Source organism: Procambarus clarkii, chromosome 27, assembly GCF_040958095.1.
Source record: "Procambarus clarkii isolate CNS0578487 chromosome 27, FALCON_Pclarkii_2.0, whole genome shotgun sequence".
Classification (NCBI taxonomy): domain Eukaryota; kingdom Metazoa; phylum Arthropoda; class Malacostraca; order Decapoda; family Cambaridae; genus Procambarus; species Procambarus clarkii.
The window spans coordinates 12,032,966-12,051,428 of record NC_091176.1 but is presented as its reverse complement, the minus strand read 5'-3'; the positions used below and the strand labels follow the sequence as shown (position 1 = coordinate 12,051,428).

Sequence of the window (18,463 nt, the reverse complement as noted above, 5' to 3'; positions counted from 1 at the left end):
ACTCTTTCGTTCGTACATGTGCTGGTTTGTGTTCGCTGCTGTTCTCGTCTGAATAAATACATGGCACTTGATCATATAATTCTCTAATTACAGCAGATTTAGTATTTATGTAGGAATTTACCTTAGTGTCATAGTAAAATTTTACTTATAAATATAATCTTACCCTGTTATTTTTTAAATTTTAAATTTAATTGTAATTTGATAGCGGCTTTATAAGATTGCTAATATGCTATGTATATGTATTCTTGTATAATTAGCGCTTCCATTAACAGTGCTTAGCGCACTGTTTGTTTGTTAACAAATCGAACTCTTATCAGAGAAGGGAAGGGAAGAGAACTATCAGGGGGGAAAGCGCCAAGCAATTAAGACTATATAGCACGTGGAAGGGGTTAGGTTAAGGGGAAAGGTTTCTATTATTAGAAAAACATGGTGCAAACCATACCCCTTTCAATTGAAATCTATTTATTTATATACAAAAAGGTACATTGGATTGTGAGAGTATGTAACACATATTAAGAGGTACATCGTAGCAAAGTTTGAGTTGACGGAGTGGATAGCACAAGGTACATGCGGGTACCTGGGGTACATGCTGACGTTTCGAGGTCTAAAACCTACCAAAAGTATCTCCCATCTACATTATTACTCTATAAACACGCCTATTCTAACCTAACCCAATACTCCATCGTTTAATCTAACTTATCAAAAGCTATCCTAACTTATCGTAACGAAAATAAAATAAATACTAATAATTATGTTTATATGTAATATGAGCCAGGTGTGTGACGTTATAGATTTAGTTCCTAGGCCGTTTTGGAATGTTTCTGGTTTGGTTTGATGTAGGATTTAATTATTTATAATAATTAATTTAGTAGATTGTGTACCCAGCTGTGCCCGGTCACTCCTTCCCCTACCCTCCCTGCTCTATCCCTTACGGTAGAAGCGGAAGATCTCCTCCCCCCCATTCTTTCATCTCTCTTTGATTGATTGATGAAGATTGAGCCACCCAAGAGGTGGCACGGGCATGAATAGGCCGTGAATCTCTCTTTCTCCAATCCCGTTTTTATATATCATGTTATTGTGGTGGAATTCCTTCCTTACGGGTTATTTATGCAATTGCCACCTCTTGAATGGCTTAATCTGCATCGATCAGTCAGTTGATTTCTTTGTTTACGGGCTATTCATGCCTGTGCAACCTCTTGGATGGCTTAATTTTTATCAATCAGTCAGTCGATTTCCTCGTGTGTGTGGGGAAGGTAATGTATAGATTGAATGTTCAGCACGACGACCAAACCACACATCAGAAAAGGGTTTGATCATGTCATATCGTCAGCCACATTATTGTAATTCATGGTCTGCAGTGGGTCTGGGGTCACGTCCCACCTGTTCAGCATGTTTATGAAGTCGAACAAAAAAGAGCTGCATTTATCTGAAGACAGAATTTGTTATAGTTGTCATAGCTGATAATTGCTGGGTGATGATGGGTTTCAGTATATATATATTTTTTTTTGCAGGGATATTCCTGCGCGGGCCCTAAGCCTCTGGCTGGCCCACTAAGTGTTGCTTGTTTCTGTTTTACTTGGGCGGAGTATGAGTATTTATTACTCGTATGGCCGCTTCAGTAAGATTTTGCCATATGTGTTTAACAACTTCTTCTGCTCTGTTGAATCTAAGTTGAAATCTTAATGGGTTTGTAACTGTGCACTGTGTTAGATAATGTTCCAGTGGTCTGTCGGGCATTTCTCCACAGTGTTGACATTTCCTCTCATCTTCCGGAACGTGTAAGCCTATTTCCCATGCACATGGGTATCCAAGCCTGATGCGATGTAAGTGCACTTCTGTTGCTCTATTGCTCCCTTTCATCAAACTAAGTGGTTCGTAGTTGGTTGAATTCTTGTACCAACCTGCAGATCCTGATGTTGCAACTCCTGTGTTGTGGTCACTGTACATCTTTTGCATTGCTCTGTTTCTAATTACTTTCTTAATCTGTGATAGACTCTGTGGTATGTAAATGTCTACATTTCTTCTCTTAGTTGCAAGTTTTGCAGCTTCGTCTGCAATGTCATTTCCTATTATTCCCACATGACTTGGCACCCAGTTGATAAGTACCCGTCGGCCTTGTCGTTTGAGTGTTTGCATTAATGATATGACATTTGTGATCAGATGTATGTTATCACATATGTGTTCTTGTTGCAAGGTTTCAATGGCGGTTCTTGAATCTGTATGTATGATAACATGTTGTCGGTGTTCAGCAAGAGCATGTTCCAAAGCCTTTTGAATGGCTAGCATCTCTGTTTGTAAAGTCGAACACCCATTTGAGAGCCTCCAACTATTTACAGAGTTTCCTGCTTTAACTGCAGCTCCGGTTTCTTGTCCCTGCTGGTCTACTGATCCATCTGTGAAGTATGTGAAGCTGTCGGATGCCATGTTTGCTTCTATATGCATCTGTGCAATGTTACGTAGCAGATGAGGATTTATCTGGTTCTTTTTTCCTTCAATAACCATAATGGTGATTTAGCACCGTGTACAGATACCATAAGTGAAATAAGTTTGGGAAGAGTGTTGTTGATTCATGGACCAAATTACAGGGGGAACGCAATAGATGTGTATACTAATAATAATAATTTATTTGCAAGAAAGTACAATGGGTTGGTGAGATTACATAGGATTGGTACTTTTACATGCATGTGGTTAATTAGGTTCATTTATTATGCACCCCATTCTCATTTTGTGGGCGGTAGTGGAAAGGGTTACAGAGGCACATAATGGGATCAGGGACTGAACCCCACAATTAATTTATCTAAGGAAGTTACAATCTTGATGAGCTAGTTACAAAATTCAATGCACATCGTCATCTCAACAATGGGCTCGAGATCGACCACTTGTTCAGTTTCTAAATCCTGCGAAGGTTAGACATATATATATATATATATATATATATATATATATATATATATATATAAATATATATATATATATATATATATATATATATATATATATATATATATATATATATATATATATATATAAATATATATATATATATATATATATATATATATATATATATATATATGCATGAAAGAGCTTAGGTAGTTATATAATTTAGGTGGCGATCGTCGTTTGTGTACTACACACAGTGCTAAATATGGTCTGCCATATCTATTCCCCTGAGCATTTTGCATGTGTTGATCATGTCTTCCCTGTTTCTTTCCTTCCAATTTTTATGGAATGACTAAGTGGGTGCTTGGATTCGTACGTTTCTGAGGAGTTGTATTTTGTAGTGAGTGCCAACTGTGGCAACTCGTCAGAACGGGTTGGGAGACGACCGCAGCTTTGCATTCTCTACACGTAACGAACAGGAGACCATTAAATTAAATGTTATTGTTCGAAAGATTTTGGTAGCAAATATAATGTTATTTAGAATTATTTCCATTTAATGATTAGATAAACAAGACTTTTTTGTGATGCTAGTTAAATATTACCAGTGTGACATGACAGGAATTTTAGTACGAGAGTTGAGCACGCACCGGGTTTTGAATAACCCGCTCTGCTTGATGCATATCTAGCATGGCAACATTTTCTTAAAATAATCCAAATCTCCCAACAGAACGATAACAAAAGATATAACGAAAGCAACACGAAAGAAAGTACTTGGCAATTATTTAGAAGCACACGCCATGGAAAATACTGGATATTCTAGGAAAAGTGAGCAATAGAGCAGAATGGCAACACGGTTCCAATAATGGTGGAGTCCACAGGGGTGCAGTGCGTAAGAGAAAGAACACCAGAAAAGTTGCCCTGTGAAGAATGCCTTCTGCCTCCGTGAAACTGGAAAAGCAAGGGTCTCAAGAGACCCTTGATCCCTTCCAGAAAGTAATGAGCCTCGTAGAGAAGAAAATTCGGAATTTAGAGAAGCGGAAGGTGAGTTCAGATTAGGTAGGGAAGGAGGTTTTCTGGCGGTGGGACTCAGTGAGTGTTGGGGGAGGGGGGGAACAAAGCGACGGCCATGTTAACTTGAATCGCTGCCATGTGCGTGTTTCCCGCTCTGGAACACCTGTCAGGCGGCCCAAGCTGACCACGGGCTCTATCTCTCGCCCCTTGGCCGCTTCCCAGCCTCCAGATAATGCATTAGGGGTCACGGTGACAGGTTTTATTGTGGTGGGCGCTACTGGAAGCAGCGTGGAGTTGGCGTGCTGCGAGTCACGGGACCCCTTCCCACTCCCCCCTCTCACTCACCCGCTCATTTACTCACTCACCCGCTCATTTACTCACTCACCTGCCCATATACTCACTCATTTACTCAGCTGGGTGTAGAACACTTCGTGTTTGAGACTGCACACTGCGTATATTGACCTAACCTAGCGTGTGTGTATGTGTGTGAGATGCTTATAGTATAGTGTGGGGGTATATCATTAGTTATAATGTATGATGGATATACTCTTTTTAAATTATTTTTGGAATGTGTGAAATATATATGTATGTATGGCATGACCGTATCCTCCATTCATTCAAGCTCTCACGTAATAAAACACACATGCTTTACTCATTCATATGCTGTGCACTCATTTAGTTCTTCAATACTCTTCACTATTGACCATCTCTTATAATAGATTCAGATTCAGATAATAGTAATTACCTAAGTAGTTACAGGATGAGAGCTACGCTCATGGTGTCCCGTTTAGTATGCACTTAAATATGCCTGTAGTGTGTATACAGTAGACGAGGGCTTCATGTATGTTGCCTGATATAGGACATATGGGCAGGGAAGGCCTTACTCTGGAGGAACATGCCTCTTATTTGTTGCATCATGTTGCTAGGTACAGAAAATGGTTTGCATTCATGCCTAACCAAAGTACCGATAATAATAATAATGTTTATTCAAGTAAAAGTACATACCTGTACAAAGAAAATGAGTTACATAGTATTCGATTTGTAGATAGCATATACTATGAGATAGTATATACTATGCCTAAAGCCACTAATAGGCACAGTGTTTTGGGTGAGATGTGGAAAAACACTTAAAAAATAAGACAAACTAATTGAGATCAAAAGAATGAATTGGACTGAAAAAGGGAAAAAAAAGGATGACAATAGTTATATGTTGGATGGAACAGCAGAAATTGCAACAGATGAGCAGAAATAATTTTAACTAAATAAACTGACTAAATATCTTTTTAAGACAGTACATGGTTTTGCACAAGTTTATACATGGAAGATGTCAGCAGTTATACAATTTTGTTGATAATCTACTAATTATCTACTAATGTGGAAGAGAAGAGTGTTTGAAAATAGCAAGACATAAGTTGACATTTAGGAGGTAAGGAAGGTTACATGGAGTTGATTAGGTAGTACTTAGTATTTCTCTTAAAATGTACTTCTCTTCCACATTTTGGGTTATCTTGAGATGATTTCGGGGCTTTTTAGTGTCCCCGCGGCCCGGTCCTCGACCAGGCCTCCACCCCCAGGAAGCAGCCCGTGACAGCTGACTAACACCCAGGTACCTATTTTACTGCTAGGTAACAGGGGCATAGGGTGAAAGAAACTCTGCCCATTGTTTCTCGCCGGCGCCTGGGATCGAACCCAGGACCACAGGATCACAAGTCCAGCGTGCTGTCCGCTCGGCCGACTGGCTCTCCGGCTTTGGGTATTTTGATTTGCAGACCATTTCTAGATTGGTTAAGTTGTACTCTTGTAATATCAAATAGATATGTTTCTTGTGTGGTGCCACAGGCCCCAGGATCGTAAAAAAATGTTTTATGCCCCTAAACAAATTATATTGAACTTATTGATCTATGATGGGATATAAACATTGTATATACTGTAATACAAATATATATTGAACTACATTGGGGCCTATAATGGGTGTCTAGGTTCTGTAAAAGACTGAATTCCGGCCCTTTCTTCAAGCCTTTCAAAACTTGTTGTTTTTGATTCCGTGCTACTCGGAACAAAAGTTTCAAGTAGCACGGGCTATGGTGAGCCCGTAGTGGACTTACTTCCATAGCAGTACAGTATTTACAACAATCTAGTGATGGTTAAGTTTTGCCCTATTTGCCATACTGGGACTGGCTTTGTACTATTGTTAAGTATTTCATGTAATTCCTCTACACTATTAATTTTAGAGTTTCCAAGTTAAATTTCACTCTTGTTCCTTATACAGTATATTAGTTCTGATTAAACTTGAAAGTTTTGGAGTGATAGTTTTTGGATACAGTCTGGTCATTAGTATCTGCTGGACATGTATTGCTGATCACTGCCTTTTAGGTTCTGTGTGATAAGATTTGGATACATTTAAGTCTGGGTGGGTTTGAGTAGGTCAAATTAGATTTGATAAGGGATGCGTAAGTTATTTTAGATTGGTAAAGCATCTTTTCCAGGCAGGAAATGACCTATGCATCACCAGAATTGATGACTTCATGTCATCTCAACCAATCAGCAATCGGCTGACATCTCTCCCTAATTGCAAGTGTCATCCATATTTAATGACATTGCAGTTTGTATGGATTCTAAGGTACATATAACTGTCCTTTTATTTTTTCTGGATATTAGATCTGAAAAAGCTTTGATATTATATACAGCACAATATTGGTAGTATTTTTATACATTTTATGTAAAGGTTGGTTATTTTTATTTTCGTGTAGATAGTAACCACATCATCAAATTTGCAGATGACACAAAGATTTATGGTAAAGTGAGAAATGATAATGATATTGAAGCACTACAAAGAGATCTACATAAACTACAAATGGTCAGAAGACTGGCCAATGCTTTTTAAATTAATATCGATAAATGCAAGATTGTGCATGTGGGGCATAGCAACCCACGCCACGACTACCAAATTAATAGCATTACATTACAGTAGATTGATGAAGAAAAGGACCTTGGTATCAAAATCCACCACTCGTTAAAAGTTACACAACAGGTGGGTGCAGCAATCAGAAAAGCTAACCAAACTCTTGGGATAATCAAGTGTACCTTTGAGTATAAGGAAAAGAAGATAATGGTTCAACTGTATAAATCTCTGGTGCACCCCTATTTGGACTACTGTATCCAAGCATGGAGACCTTATTTTCAGAATGACATAGCTGCTCTGGAAAAGGTGCAACACCTGGCAACAAAGGTCATTCCAGAGCTAAGTTATCTCTTGTAACAGGAACAGTTGAAGGCCACAGGGCTAACAATGCAAACCAGGCATGACAGGGTGGATCTCATTGAAACTTTTAACATACTGAATGTTAAAGGATGTTGATCCGGATATTTTCTTCAGAAGGTCAGATGTAACACAAACAAGGAGCAGTGGTTTCAAGCCAACAAGACAATGTAAGACTGAGAACAGGAGATGCTTTTTCACTCACAGGGTTATTAACCCACGGAACCATCTACCTGCCGAAGCCATAACTGCCAAAATTGTGTTGTTTTAAAATATACCTGGAAAAAATCAAGGCAAATGGGGAAACCTTCAAATTGCTGCCGGCTTCCTGTCCTTATTGAGGCCCTCAGGAAAATCAGGTATGTGTGCATTAGTGCAAGACGCTTGCCTGTGGACTACTGAAGTGCTCCAACAAATTTGACTCGTTAGCAGTTCAATGCCATAAATAAGCATTACTCTGGTCACATTTGACTACAGTACAACTATTCAAAGGTTTATCCAGCATTTGTTGCGATATCACAAAATAATTGTCATTTAATACAGGTTTAGAAATTTAACTCTTGACCTAATGGTCTAATTTGATTTAGAACTTTAGATATTCTGAGTATGGTTCAGCTAGTACTGCACAGTTAGGTGATGTTGATTTGATAAGAATATAAGAAAACATTTGAATAAATGGGGGATTCCATTAAATGAGCTGATAGGGATTTGACTCCTATAACTGCCTACTTGAAATGGCAAAATTACAGAGAGGGTAACGATGTCATTCTCCAAACATTTACTGTTCTTGGTGAACTAAAAAATTGTTTAGTTTATTGCAAAACTTGTGTTACAAATCAAGAGAAATGATGTTGCTTTCTATCGAACCGGACCGGACTGTGATGGATATGCGGGCCTGCGGGCCACTCCAAGCAGCCTGTTGGATCAAGCTCTCACAAGTCAAGCCTGGCCTCGGGCTGGGCTTGGGGAATAGAACTCCCAGCGCCTCATGAAGGTACATCCAAGTACAGGTTTATAGATTGCTGGTAGAATGGACAGTGTTACAGAAGTACGCATGGAAATATTGACCAATAACAATGGCATCCAGAGTTTTGTCACGTTACTCAACCCACCACCCCGAAAGTGTTTGGATACCCTGGCACCTGTCTCCAGGCAGTGAGACATGCTGCCATGTTGTAAGAGTATTTTACCAGTACAGTGTTAATGATGTTTATAATATGTATTATTTCTGCTTTCATTTTTTAAGTCGGTACTTCTAGAATAACCTATCTGGTAACAGGATAGTATCTGGTGGTGTAGAGACAGGTGCCAGGTATCCTAATGTTCGTTTGTTTATTTCTTGAGAACTGCTAAATAATAAGCCCTGATAATATGAGACATGGTAGCAAGGTGTATTAATACTACTATTTATTGGTGGTTTAATTTTGTATGCTTTTTCCCAGTTGCTCGGGGACTAGAAACTGAACATCTGTGTTGCAACTCATTCCTTTGCTTTGACCTTTGCCTTGGACAGCTTAGGGAAGATGTCTTGAAGGTTACTTGAAGACTGCTGACTCCTTATCTAGAATTGTGACAAATTGTCACAAATTAAGTTAAGGAGTAGACAGCTGTCAAAACAGTTTGAGATTAATTAATAACCAATTTTGATTCTTTGGAGGTACTGTATAAGCCTTTAGAAAGCATTTAACACTTTACTAACCAGATATCAAACAAAAGAAAAAATACTGACTGACCCCCATTTTGACTTTCAAGTGCCTGATTATTCAGAATGCATTTGTTTTCCCGACCAACACATCGCTCGCTTTCTTGCCATTTTCCACCCCTTTCTGAGATGATACATTACTGTATATAGTTTAGCGGCTGGGCACTGAAAGGCCACGGTACTACCTCTGGATTGTTTTGATTTTTTTGGATCATTGCTTTTCCTATTTAACTGCTGTAGGAAATTGAAAATATTAGCCCAGTTTTTTATTAGTTGCTGTAATGGAAATGAAAGCCTGCCCTATACTGTCCAATTTACATTGTTCTGCAGGCGATGAGTCACAATAACGTGGCTGAAGTATGTTGACCAGACCACACACTAGAAATTGAAGGGACGACGACGTTTCGGTCCGTCCTGGACCATTCTCAAGTCACAATCGACTTGAGAATGGTCCAGGACGGACCGAAACGTCGTCGTCCCTTCAATTTCTAGTGTGTGGTCTGGTCAACTTACATTGTTCTGTTTAGTCATAGTGTTTAGTCATAACTGCTAGTTAAATCCAAAATCCAAATTTTCATGAATGGAAACTTTGCTTCTCAACTGTCTTTTCACTCAATATCTATAAATATTATCAGTGACTCTGGAGTCTTTCACCATGGATGCACTTGTGTCTTTGTGTTCTGTATAGGCATCCTGAGTGATATCTAGGATCTTTTGAATATTTATACTCTTTTTGAATAATGTGACTTGCATAGTGCTATCACAGTACAACATTTTTTTATAATTGTGTACCATGAAATGAACAATCTTAGTGCCAAACTCTCGAATTTAACTTCCATATTTACAACGGAATCCACTGCAATCATACAAGGTGGTCAGGATTATAAATGATGCTCCCATTCAACATAATTTGTTACATAAATAAATTACAGTACCATGGTGTTATTTCAACCATTGAGCAATATTGTCGAACCTATCCATCAGCTGGTAATGCAATGAAATGGCTTTCTTGTTTCAATGAAATTCAAGGCCTTATTTACTTACTTTTCTGCTAGGTCCCTGCCCATAAAGAGATAGATGCTGCTACCAAAGAACCCATTCATTGTAATACAATATGTAGATCTCACATTCTAGACCTCAAGGATGTAGTATATAAATACTCTGTACAGTAGTATAATCTTTGCAAGTGACAGAACCCGTGGAACAACCATCAAGACCAAACTTGAAGGAAAACAATCCATCGTCGGCCCTTGGGATACTTCATCCAACCCCCTCCTGTGACCTTGAACATCATAGTACTAAAATAAACATTGAACATGCAGCCCCAACACTTAATCACAGAGCATGTTTGGAGTGTCAAAAATAATGTCAAGCTAGGAGATAGTTTTGACAATTTAAACTCCTTAGTGAATTATTAGAAAGTAACCTATGAGTAGAATTACAATGCAGTACAGTACTAATAAAATATATGTACATGGTTAATAAAATGTATTCAAATCTTCCACCTATAATGGCTATTCACATAGACTGCTGAATTACTGGTTAGTAATTCCAGTAGGTACTTGGACTTTCATCTTTCCCTTTTAATTTGTTTATTTCTCAAACTTTTACACACATCTCTCCTTTTTCTCTCCCTTTTTACCCACGTTTCTCCATGTATTCCCGTTTTCTTCTCCCCACCCCAATCATTTCCTAGCCAATGACTTCTATATTGATATTGCATGCATTGAACAATTTATTTTTTTGTTTTACAGAACAAATTGGAGCAGTATCGCGTAGACCTCCGAGCAGGTAAAGAACTGAATGAGGATCAGCAACAGGCAGTAGGAAACTATGATTGCGTACTGGGAAACCTAGAGTTGATTAGAGAATTGAACCAGCAGTTTGCAGGTATCTTAACAGACCACAATAAAATGCTGAAGAAGCAGATGAAGAAAGAACAGATAGAGAAGCAACAAGAGGAAATCAACAAAGTGAAGGAGATACTTAAAATCCAGGTACAGTATGTCAACAAATTGATTTTAGATAGGCCTATAATTTGAATATTGACAGTGCTAATGTTGTTAACCAGTGATTTTTTTTATTTACCCCTAATAAAAGTTTTGTTACTGTTCCATTTATTTTCTCTCACTTTTGGGAGACATTGTCTCCTTTCTAATGATTATTGTCAAATAGGGATTTATAGTGGAGATAACTACTGCTAATGAAATGTGTATACATTTTGGGGGTGTGGTTGAGATTGTTGATAAGATGTTTGGTCACATTCAAAGAATGGATAATAACAGTTTGATGAAGAAAAAATGTACAAGAATAATTTTAAAATGGGTGGAAGGGATAGAGGTCATGATAATGGACAGACAAGGTGAGTGAGGGGTTGTCAAGCGTAAACAGTGCACAAGATGTGGTTGCTAGTAAGTCTAGGTAGTTAAGGATTATAAGTGGGTGAACAGTATTCATAATTTAGAAACTTTCAGTTGCTCCATGATTTGAGTGATGCTTGGCTGTGGTGCACTAATAGAGGTTTTACCACTTTGTGAATAGTATTAGCAATCAGATAATTGTGTTCTCTGCTATACGTAGATGGATAGCTCTCACATAGAAATGAGCTCTGAAAAAATTGTATATACTGTATATCCTGATACAAACACAATGGTTATGGATTTTTTCTAAAAAATTTAGTTTCAAAATGTAAAGTAGTTTTTGTTATCAGTATAGTAGTAATGAAATATTTGTTACTTTTAATATAAGAAAATAAATATTTTTTAAATATACTGCACAATAATTCTTGCTTAATAATATGTAAATAGTATTGGTGTACATACCAACACTTGGCAGCCATATTGACTTCTGAGGATGAATCTGAACGTGCCAGTCCAACGCATGCAAGGAGAATTTGGTAATATTCGTATTCTTGTCAAATAACATTTTACTATTTCAAATGAGAGAAGTACAAGTAAACTTTGTTTAACATCACCCATGTTATTTGGGTGAAAAAATATCATTTGTTTTAATGTTAAAATAAAAAATAATAAAAAAATTGACATCAGACAGGCAAAAATTCCTGCATTTATTTTAAGCTCTCAATGTAGGATAGAGGAAATGATGCAGAAGCTGAAGGCTTACTTAAGCATTTCCAACACTGTATAATGTATTTTTGTGTCCTGAAAATAATGGCATAAAATACAGTACAATTCATACAAATTATATAATGCTGTACTGTAATGTAATACAACCATGTGGCTTTAACAAATTATTAAGTTAATTTATTTGGTGTTGAAACAAAGGCATCTTTCCAGCTGATAAGACATAACCAAGGTGTGAGAGTTCCAAGCTCAATATTATTAGTAAAAAATTCCTTGGACAAGAATGTACAGCAGGTTAATGGCCTATAACAGTTAGTAATCTTAATTAAAGGCTAAAGAAACAAGATGAAGACAATATTATTATAAATTACGTTACAAGTGCTGGATAGGTATGAAGGGCGTGTACATGAAAAATTACCAATCATCTTTCCCAGCATCCATGAAATGGAACTCTTACTTATAATGCTAGGCCTACTGGGTTTTCAGTTTCACTTGTCATTTCAGTTAAAGTTGCAATTTTCAGGAACCTAGCCCCTGAAGTTAAATGAGGTTCACCTATATTTTTTATTCATATTTGTTTTCTCTTGTGGGTAAGATTTGCACAAGAGTCTCAGCTGAAGGTATAAATATTATCTTATGGAAGTCACTGGAGACTTAATTTTTGGGTGCTACTGGAGTGTGATGGTACTGATATGTGATGCTACAATATGTAATGTGGAAATTGACTGATGCTTTCATTATGCCTTTGGTAGCTGTAACAGAAGTACCACTATTAAAATCATGCTAACTACTGTATTTAGATTGCATGCCACATGAGTCATTATATTTTTGATCCAAAAATACCAAATTTAGCAAAAAGAGATTAGTCGAGAATAATTATAAGAAACATATTTGTAATTTATGTATATTGCTTTTAACTTTGGAGATAATTTGAAGGTACTTATTTCTGCATTTTATGCATTATTTTTGTAGGATGTTCTGCAGCAAATAGGTCAAGAAGAGGTACGTGCAGATTTCTTGGCTGGGACCAATGGTGCGGCACAAATGTCAGCTGAGATTCTAGACAGTCTTGATGAGTTGTACAAGCTGGTCACACCTGTAAAAGCTGAGGGCCAGACAATATTGGAATTCCAGGTATGGTTTTAACATAACTAATATAAAACTAGTACACGTTAACCCTAAGACTGAGACTAATGTCAATGGACGATTTATGCTCTTCTATATAGGAAACCAAGAAAATTTGATCTGCTTGTAAGTCTCGAAAAGTATCAGGACCTGATGTATATCTGGGTAGTATTACCTAGTAGGAAGATAACAAAAGGTGATATACAAAAGTTAGTTGAAGGAATTTTGGCACTTGTGGCATCATTGTGTCCAAAAATATAAGATAGAAAAAATAAATTGAACTACTTTTGGCATTTTTCTTTGTCTTACTTTTTGACATTTTCTCTCATTATGGTAAGACAAAAAAAAAGAAAATTAAGGCAATAGCTACAATATTAATATAAATTTTAGTTTAATATATAATTCTATATTTTCAAGGTATGGCTTGTAGTATTTTTATATTTTTTTTAGTTTATAACAAAACTGTAAGAAAGAAAAATGTATTGGGTGTATAAGATGTAGTTCTACTGGAATTGATCATTGGATAAGGATGTTTTAATGGAGGAATTCTAATCACGCAGTGGCTACCTATGATCTCTAGAAATGTTCCCCATTAAATATTATTGTGCCCATAATAATGCTTAATGGGGAAACATTCCCCATTAAGTATATATTCACACACACTTGTATATGCTCATGTACATATATACATTTACAGGTAGACAACTATGTCTAGCTCTGAAAGCCTGACTGTTGAAAATGCATTTAGCATTTTTTAAATTTTTAATGTGTTTTTTCCACACGCACGCTCAGTCACTCACTCAACCAGACTTGGGCTGGACAGTAGAGTGATGGTCTTGCATTATGCAGGCCAGCGTTCAATCCCTTACTGTCAAATGGTTGGGCATCATTCCTTCTCCCAGTCCTCTCTCTCTCTCTCTCTCTCTCTCTAATATATATATATATATATATATAGTAATATAATAATTACAGAATTTGTATTTTCCCCTCTGTCAAATTGCATCACAATTTTATATTTAAAGCATCATGATTGGTTGCTTCATGTGAACCTCAGTTTATTTTTTACATTAGTTTTTTAACATTTGAAATAGAATACTAGGAATCTACTTATAATTCATCTTTTGACAGGTTGATTTGAAGGGTGCAGCAGAGCACCTGATTTGGCTGATGGAAGGGAGGAGCAAAGACATTGCTACTACAACATACAAGGCACTGCAGAATGTTGTGGATGAGATTGCAAGTTGTTCCTATCCTGAGAAAAAAATTAACGAAGATGAAGAGGAAGTCACAGCTGTTGAAATTGTAATTACTTTTTTATTTTGTTTGGATTTTGTATATACAGTTGTAGGGATATTTGATGTTATGCCATTTCTTCCATTTTTGTTGTCCTCTAAAATAATTATAATTTCACAAGGCTTCATTGCTCTGTTTCTTTTACCCTTATCACTTATGCTTGGGCAGGTATTTCTCATTTCTACAATTTTGTTTTTTAATGTAAAAATATGCTAGGTGCTTCACTTGAATGACAGCATTTCAAAACCATATGTGATTACATAACCTAATCCAAGAATCAAGCTGAACATTATACACACTTTACGACATGTTAGTTTTAGTATGTGTGCAGCACCAGCAATGAATTCTCATATATTGAACACAAATGAAAATATAAAAGTTTTGAGAGATTTGCTGTGTTGGGTGTGTGATTGCTAAAAGTATTTATACCATTAAAATAGAAAGTAAGAGTTGGTCTTGAAACAGGTGGCTGGTGCAGTGAAGCCCTGGTTATGAAAAAGTAGATAGGAATAAATGCAGCCAGACTTTGCATTGGAGTAAAAATTATTGGTGCATTGATTGTTAAATTTTGTAATTATATGTTCAGAAAAATTTAACAGTATGAAATGTTAAAAGTAACTATAAAATACAACAAAATTGTTTTGTTCCAGCAGGAGGAGGTTCCTGAATATACGAATGGTTTAATGGTGGAGGAGACAGACGAAATTAGCCCTATCACAGAGGCAGAAGCAAGCAGTCCTGTCACAGAAGGTCCACCCCCGGGCCTTGCTCCACCAACAGTGGCCCCTATACTGTCCCCAACTTTGCCTCAAGAGCCTGCTACTGTTTCCCCAGCACAAGAAGCATTGGTTGCAGCCATGGCACAGATGACTACTGCCACCATACCTGGAGCACCTCCACAAGCACCAGGGATGCCTCCTGCACCCTCATATTTTACACAACCACCTCCACAACCAACACCACAACCTCCTCCCCCTACTCCACAGCAGGCTCCACAGCAGCAGCAAGCACAGCAAGCACCACCACCTCTACCTCAGCAAACATCTCTACAGCCTCCTCAACCACCTCAATTGCAGCCTATTTCATTGAATGACTTGGTAACACCTGGAGGTTTTGACTTCTTACAGGAAAGTCAGGTTGCTCAGGAGCCTTCTACAGTTTATATGGATCCAGCTGTGGTATCCATTGGCAGCATCAAAACTGATTCTGTATCACAAAGGTCTGTTTCACCTGTTCCACAGCAACTTCAACAAGTTGCCCCTATGGTTCCACCTAATCAGGACCCAACGCATCCATCCAACATTCCTACACAGACATATACAAATCAGACATACGGTGTGGTTTCATATACTCAAGGCGTTCCAGTTTATCCAAACAATACAGTAGTGGATAGTACACCAAACCCTCCTCCTCCGATTCCCTTGCCTCCACAGGCCAGACCACAGGAAAAGGTTGAGTTTAATCCAGAAGCTAGCCCCTGGACTGGGCAACAGGTCTCAACACAGCCAACTGGGCAAGCCATTTCCAATGTATCACAGCAACCTCAAGAGGATAACTGGGGAGTTGTACCAGATGTTCCTGTAAATGGTGGTGATGACAAATGGGGTAGTGCTGACTCTGGCAACTGGGATGAATATGAAGAAAATCAGGGAGGTAGTACTGCTGCTCCAACAAATGGTCACGGAGGAGATTATGAAAGAAGAGGAAGCTTCAGAGGTAGGAGTAGAGGATTTGGAGGCAGGGGAGGGTTCCGAGGTGGACGTGGTGGATACCAAAATGGCCGTGGTGGTTATGGAGGCGGCTACGGTGGCTTCCGTGGTGGAATGGGAGGACCACGAGGTGGACGCAGATTCAGAGGGCAAGGTCCACGTGGGAATTTCAGAGGGCGACCAGGCGTGTATCAGGGCCAGCGACAGCCATACCCTCAACATCAGCAGCAGTAAGAAAAAGTTGATTACAAGCTGTGAGTGTGATGATAAAAGTGGCTACATGTGTATTGTGACACTTAGATGTGTTTCAATTTGTTGCACAACGTACTGACCGGGTACTACCTGTGATTAAGGTAGTGCTTGAACTTTAGGATTGTAATCAGTGAACGGAGAGACAATATAGGGCATTCTTTACGGGACAATGTAAGTGTGATACATGATAAAAGTGAAAAATTTGCCAAAAAAGAGAAGGAAAATAGAAAAATTTGAGTTCTTCTGAACTCAAACACAAAAAAAAATAAAAATTTTAATTTCACTCAACTATTCCATGACTTGTAAAGTTATACAAAAGAATTTTTTTCTATATAATTTTTATGGAAGCACTATTCCTGGTGTATGGGGGAGGGGTGGAGGGTGCATTTATGCTCCCCTCTCTTCCAGGTGGACTTTGACCACTTCATCACTTAATCAAGCTGTCAACGCTTCCAATACATTATCATTTACTGCACCCTCGGAGTTTCTATTACCCTTTTAAACTCTAGATATTGAAGGGTGAGTGGAGCCAAATTAATATAGAAGGTTGTGACTCGTTAAATTTTGGTCCTAAATATTATAGCGTAATGCTCAGAATTCTTCACATCGAATCTTGAACAAATACAAGTAAGATCTGAATTGAGGTAATGGAATAGATTATGAGAAGACCAAATGTACTTTTATAACAATAAGCATTTTATTTTAAGAGAATATTAGGGTGCTTTTTTTTTCCTATTAAAATCTGTGAAGCTATAAGTAATTTTTAATGTGTATGCAGTGTTTTACCGTTATCTTGCATGAAAGCAGGATTTGTATTATATTTACCCACCCTTGCCTTATTTCGTAATGGTCAGTAAGTATATATTTGTACAGTGCAAATTTCAGGACTTGTTCCCAAGAAATTGTCCTAAAGGGGCTCAAGAAAATATTTACTTGACTCCGAATAACATTCTGTGATTTTTTAAGTTTGTAATTTTCTTTTCCTCATTGTACAATAGTTAATAAGGTGGTAGCTACAAAATTTTCTTACAATGATAAAATAACAAAATATCTTGAGTGGCGAGGCACCTACTGTGTGTTGATTAGGCATCTCTTGAAAGAAGAATGGTTTCAGTTCTGGGCAGGTTGAGATAACTGGGCTCTAGGGTGTAAACTGCTTCTCTAGTACTGGTTCTAAAAACTGCCAAGTATATAAAATAATACCATTATTAAATGAACTATATATAACAAAATTATAAGTTTAGTAGAGCATGCAAATATTTCAGCACTATATACAGTATACATTAATGACAAGGGAACAGAAAACTTTAAATCAAGATCAAAATGATGTGCCCCTCTTGCATATATGACTATGAATACTGTTAAGTTTATACTGGAAAATGGGTGACTAAGACTTCTCTGCCAGTACAGTATTAACTGAAAATGAAGAGCCAAAAAATTTATTATTACTAAAGAAGAACCTTTACTTTATTTTGCACTATGTATTGACTTCAAAAGTTGGTGGTGTAAAGGTATTAAGCTTTCCCTTCAACACATTCTAGTTTGCAATTGACAGTGTATTATGTTGGGCAACCAAACATACTTCTTAAATTTTCTGCTAATAACCCAATGTGCCAAGACATTCACTAGGAAACATTGTACACTGATCACCCTTAACTATGATAGTCAACGTTTGTACACAGGTTATACACTTGGGGGTTAATCTTTGACACCTGCCTATCTTCATTGTTGTATGGCCTTTGTGTACACTGAATGCACCAAAGGCCATGACCCAAGTGATGTCATGTACCACTTGGGAGAACTGCTAAACAAACACTTCTCATATTGCACTCTTAAGTGTTATCTTAAACTGATTCATGGCCCCTTTCTATATTTGTCAGCGTCAACTTTGTCCCTTTATCGTCATTTTGTCTTGAATTTAAGCTAGAATGTGATTTATTATACCATAATTCCGAGTTCATATGTTCCATCATTAGAAGACCACTGTGATCAGTATTACCTTCAATACTTCAATACACTGTCCCCACACACAAGAATGACATGCTTGTAAAAGTTTCACTAAAAGTATTCTCTGTACTCGCCTAGTTGTACTTGCAGGGGTTGAGCTTTGGCTCTTCTGTCCCGTCTCAACCACCAATTTACTGGT

The 18,463-nt window shown here is 37.6% G+C and overlaps 1 protein-coding gene across 3 annotated transcripts; it reads left to right on the top strand.

The window, feature by feature from the left end:
• The first annotated feature begins 3,608 nt into the window (after positions 1–3,608).
• LOC123762669 (caprin-1) lies at positions 3,609–17,282 on the top strand. Of its 3 annotated transcripts, XM_069332360.1 has the most exons (6): positions 5,183–5,320; positions 6,381–6,514; positions 10,610–10,852; positions 12,911–13,072; positions 14,192–14,365; positions 15,007–17,282. In XM_069332360.1, exons 2-6 carry the CDS (start codon positions 6,503–6,505, stop codon positions 16,297–16,299), a joined length of 1,884 nt encoding a protein of 627 aa, XP_069188461.1. In that variant the 5' UTR covers positions 5,183–5,320; positions 6,381–6,502; the 3' UTR covers positions 16,300–17,282. The 3 variants fall into 3 exon arrangements, with proteins under 3 accessions (XP_045605283.1, XP_045605284.1, XP_069188461.1); XM_045749327.2 differs by lacking the exons at positions 5,183–5,320; positions 6,381–6,514 and adding an exon at positions 3,609–3,924; XM_045749328.2 differs by lacking the exons at positions 5,183–5,320; positions 6,381–6,514 and adding an exon at positions 3,744–3,924 and having other exon boundaries at positions 15,010–17,282.
• The last annotated feature ends 1,181 nt before the right edge of the window (positions 17,283–18,463 follow it).

Bases quoted from the DNA above. Each gene is read 5' to 3' on its own strand.
- LOC123762669 (XM_045749327.2), top strand. From the start codon at position 3,811: ATGCCTTCTGCCTCCGTGAAACTGGAAAAGCAAGGGTCTCAAGAGACC. The intron at 3,925-10,609 runs GTGAGTTCAGAT...TTTGTTTTACAG, and splicing joins GGAATTTAGAGAAGCGGAAG to AACAAATTGGAGCAGTATCG. The intron at 10,853-12,910 runs GTACAGTATGTC...TTATTTTTGTAG, and splicing joins AGGAGATACTTAAAATCCAG to GATGTTCTGCAGCAAATAGG.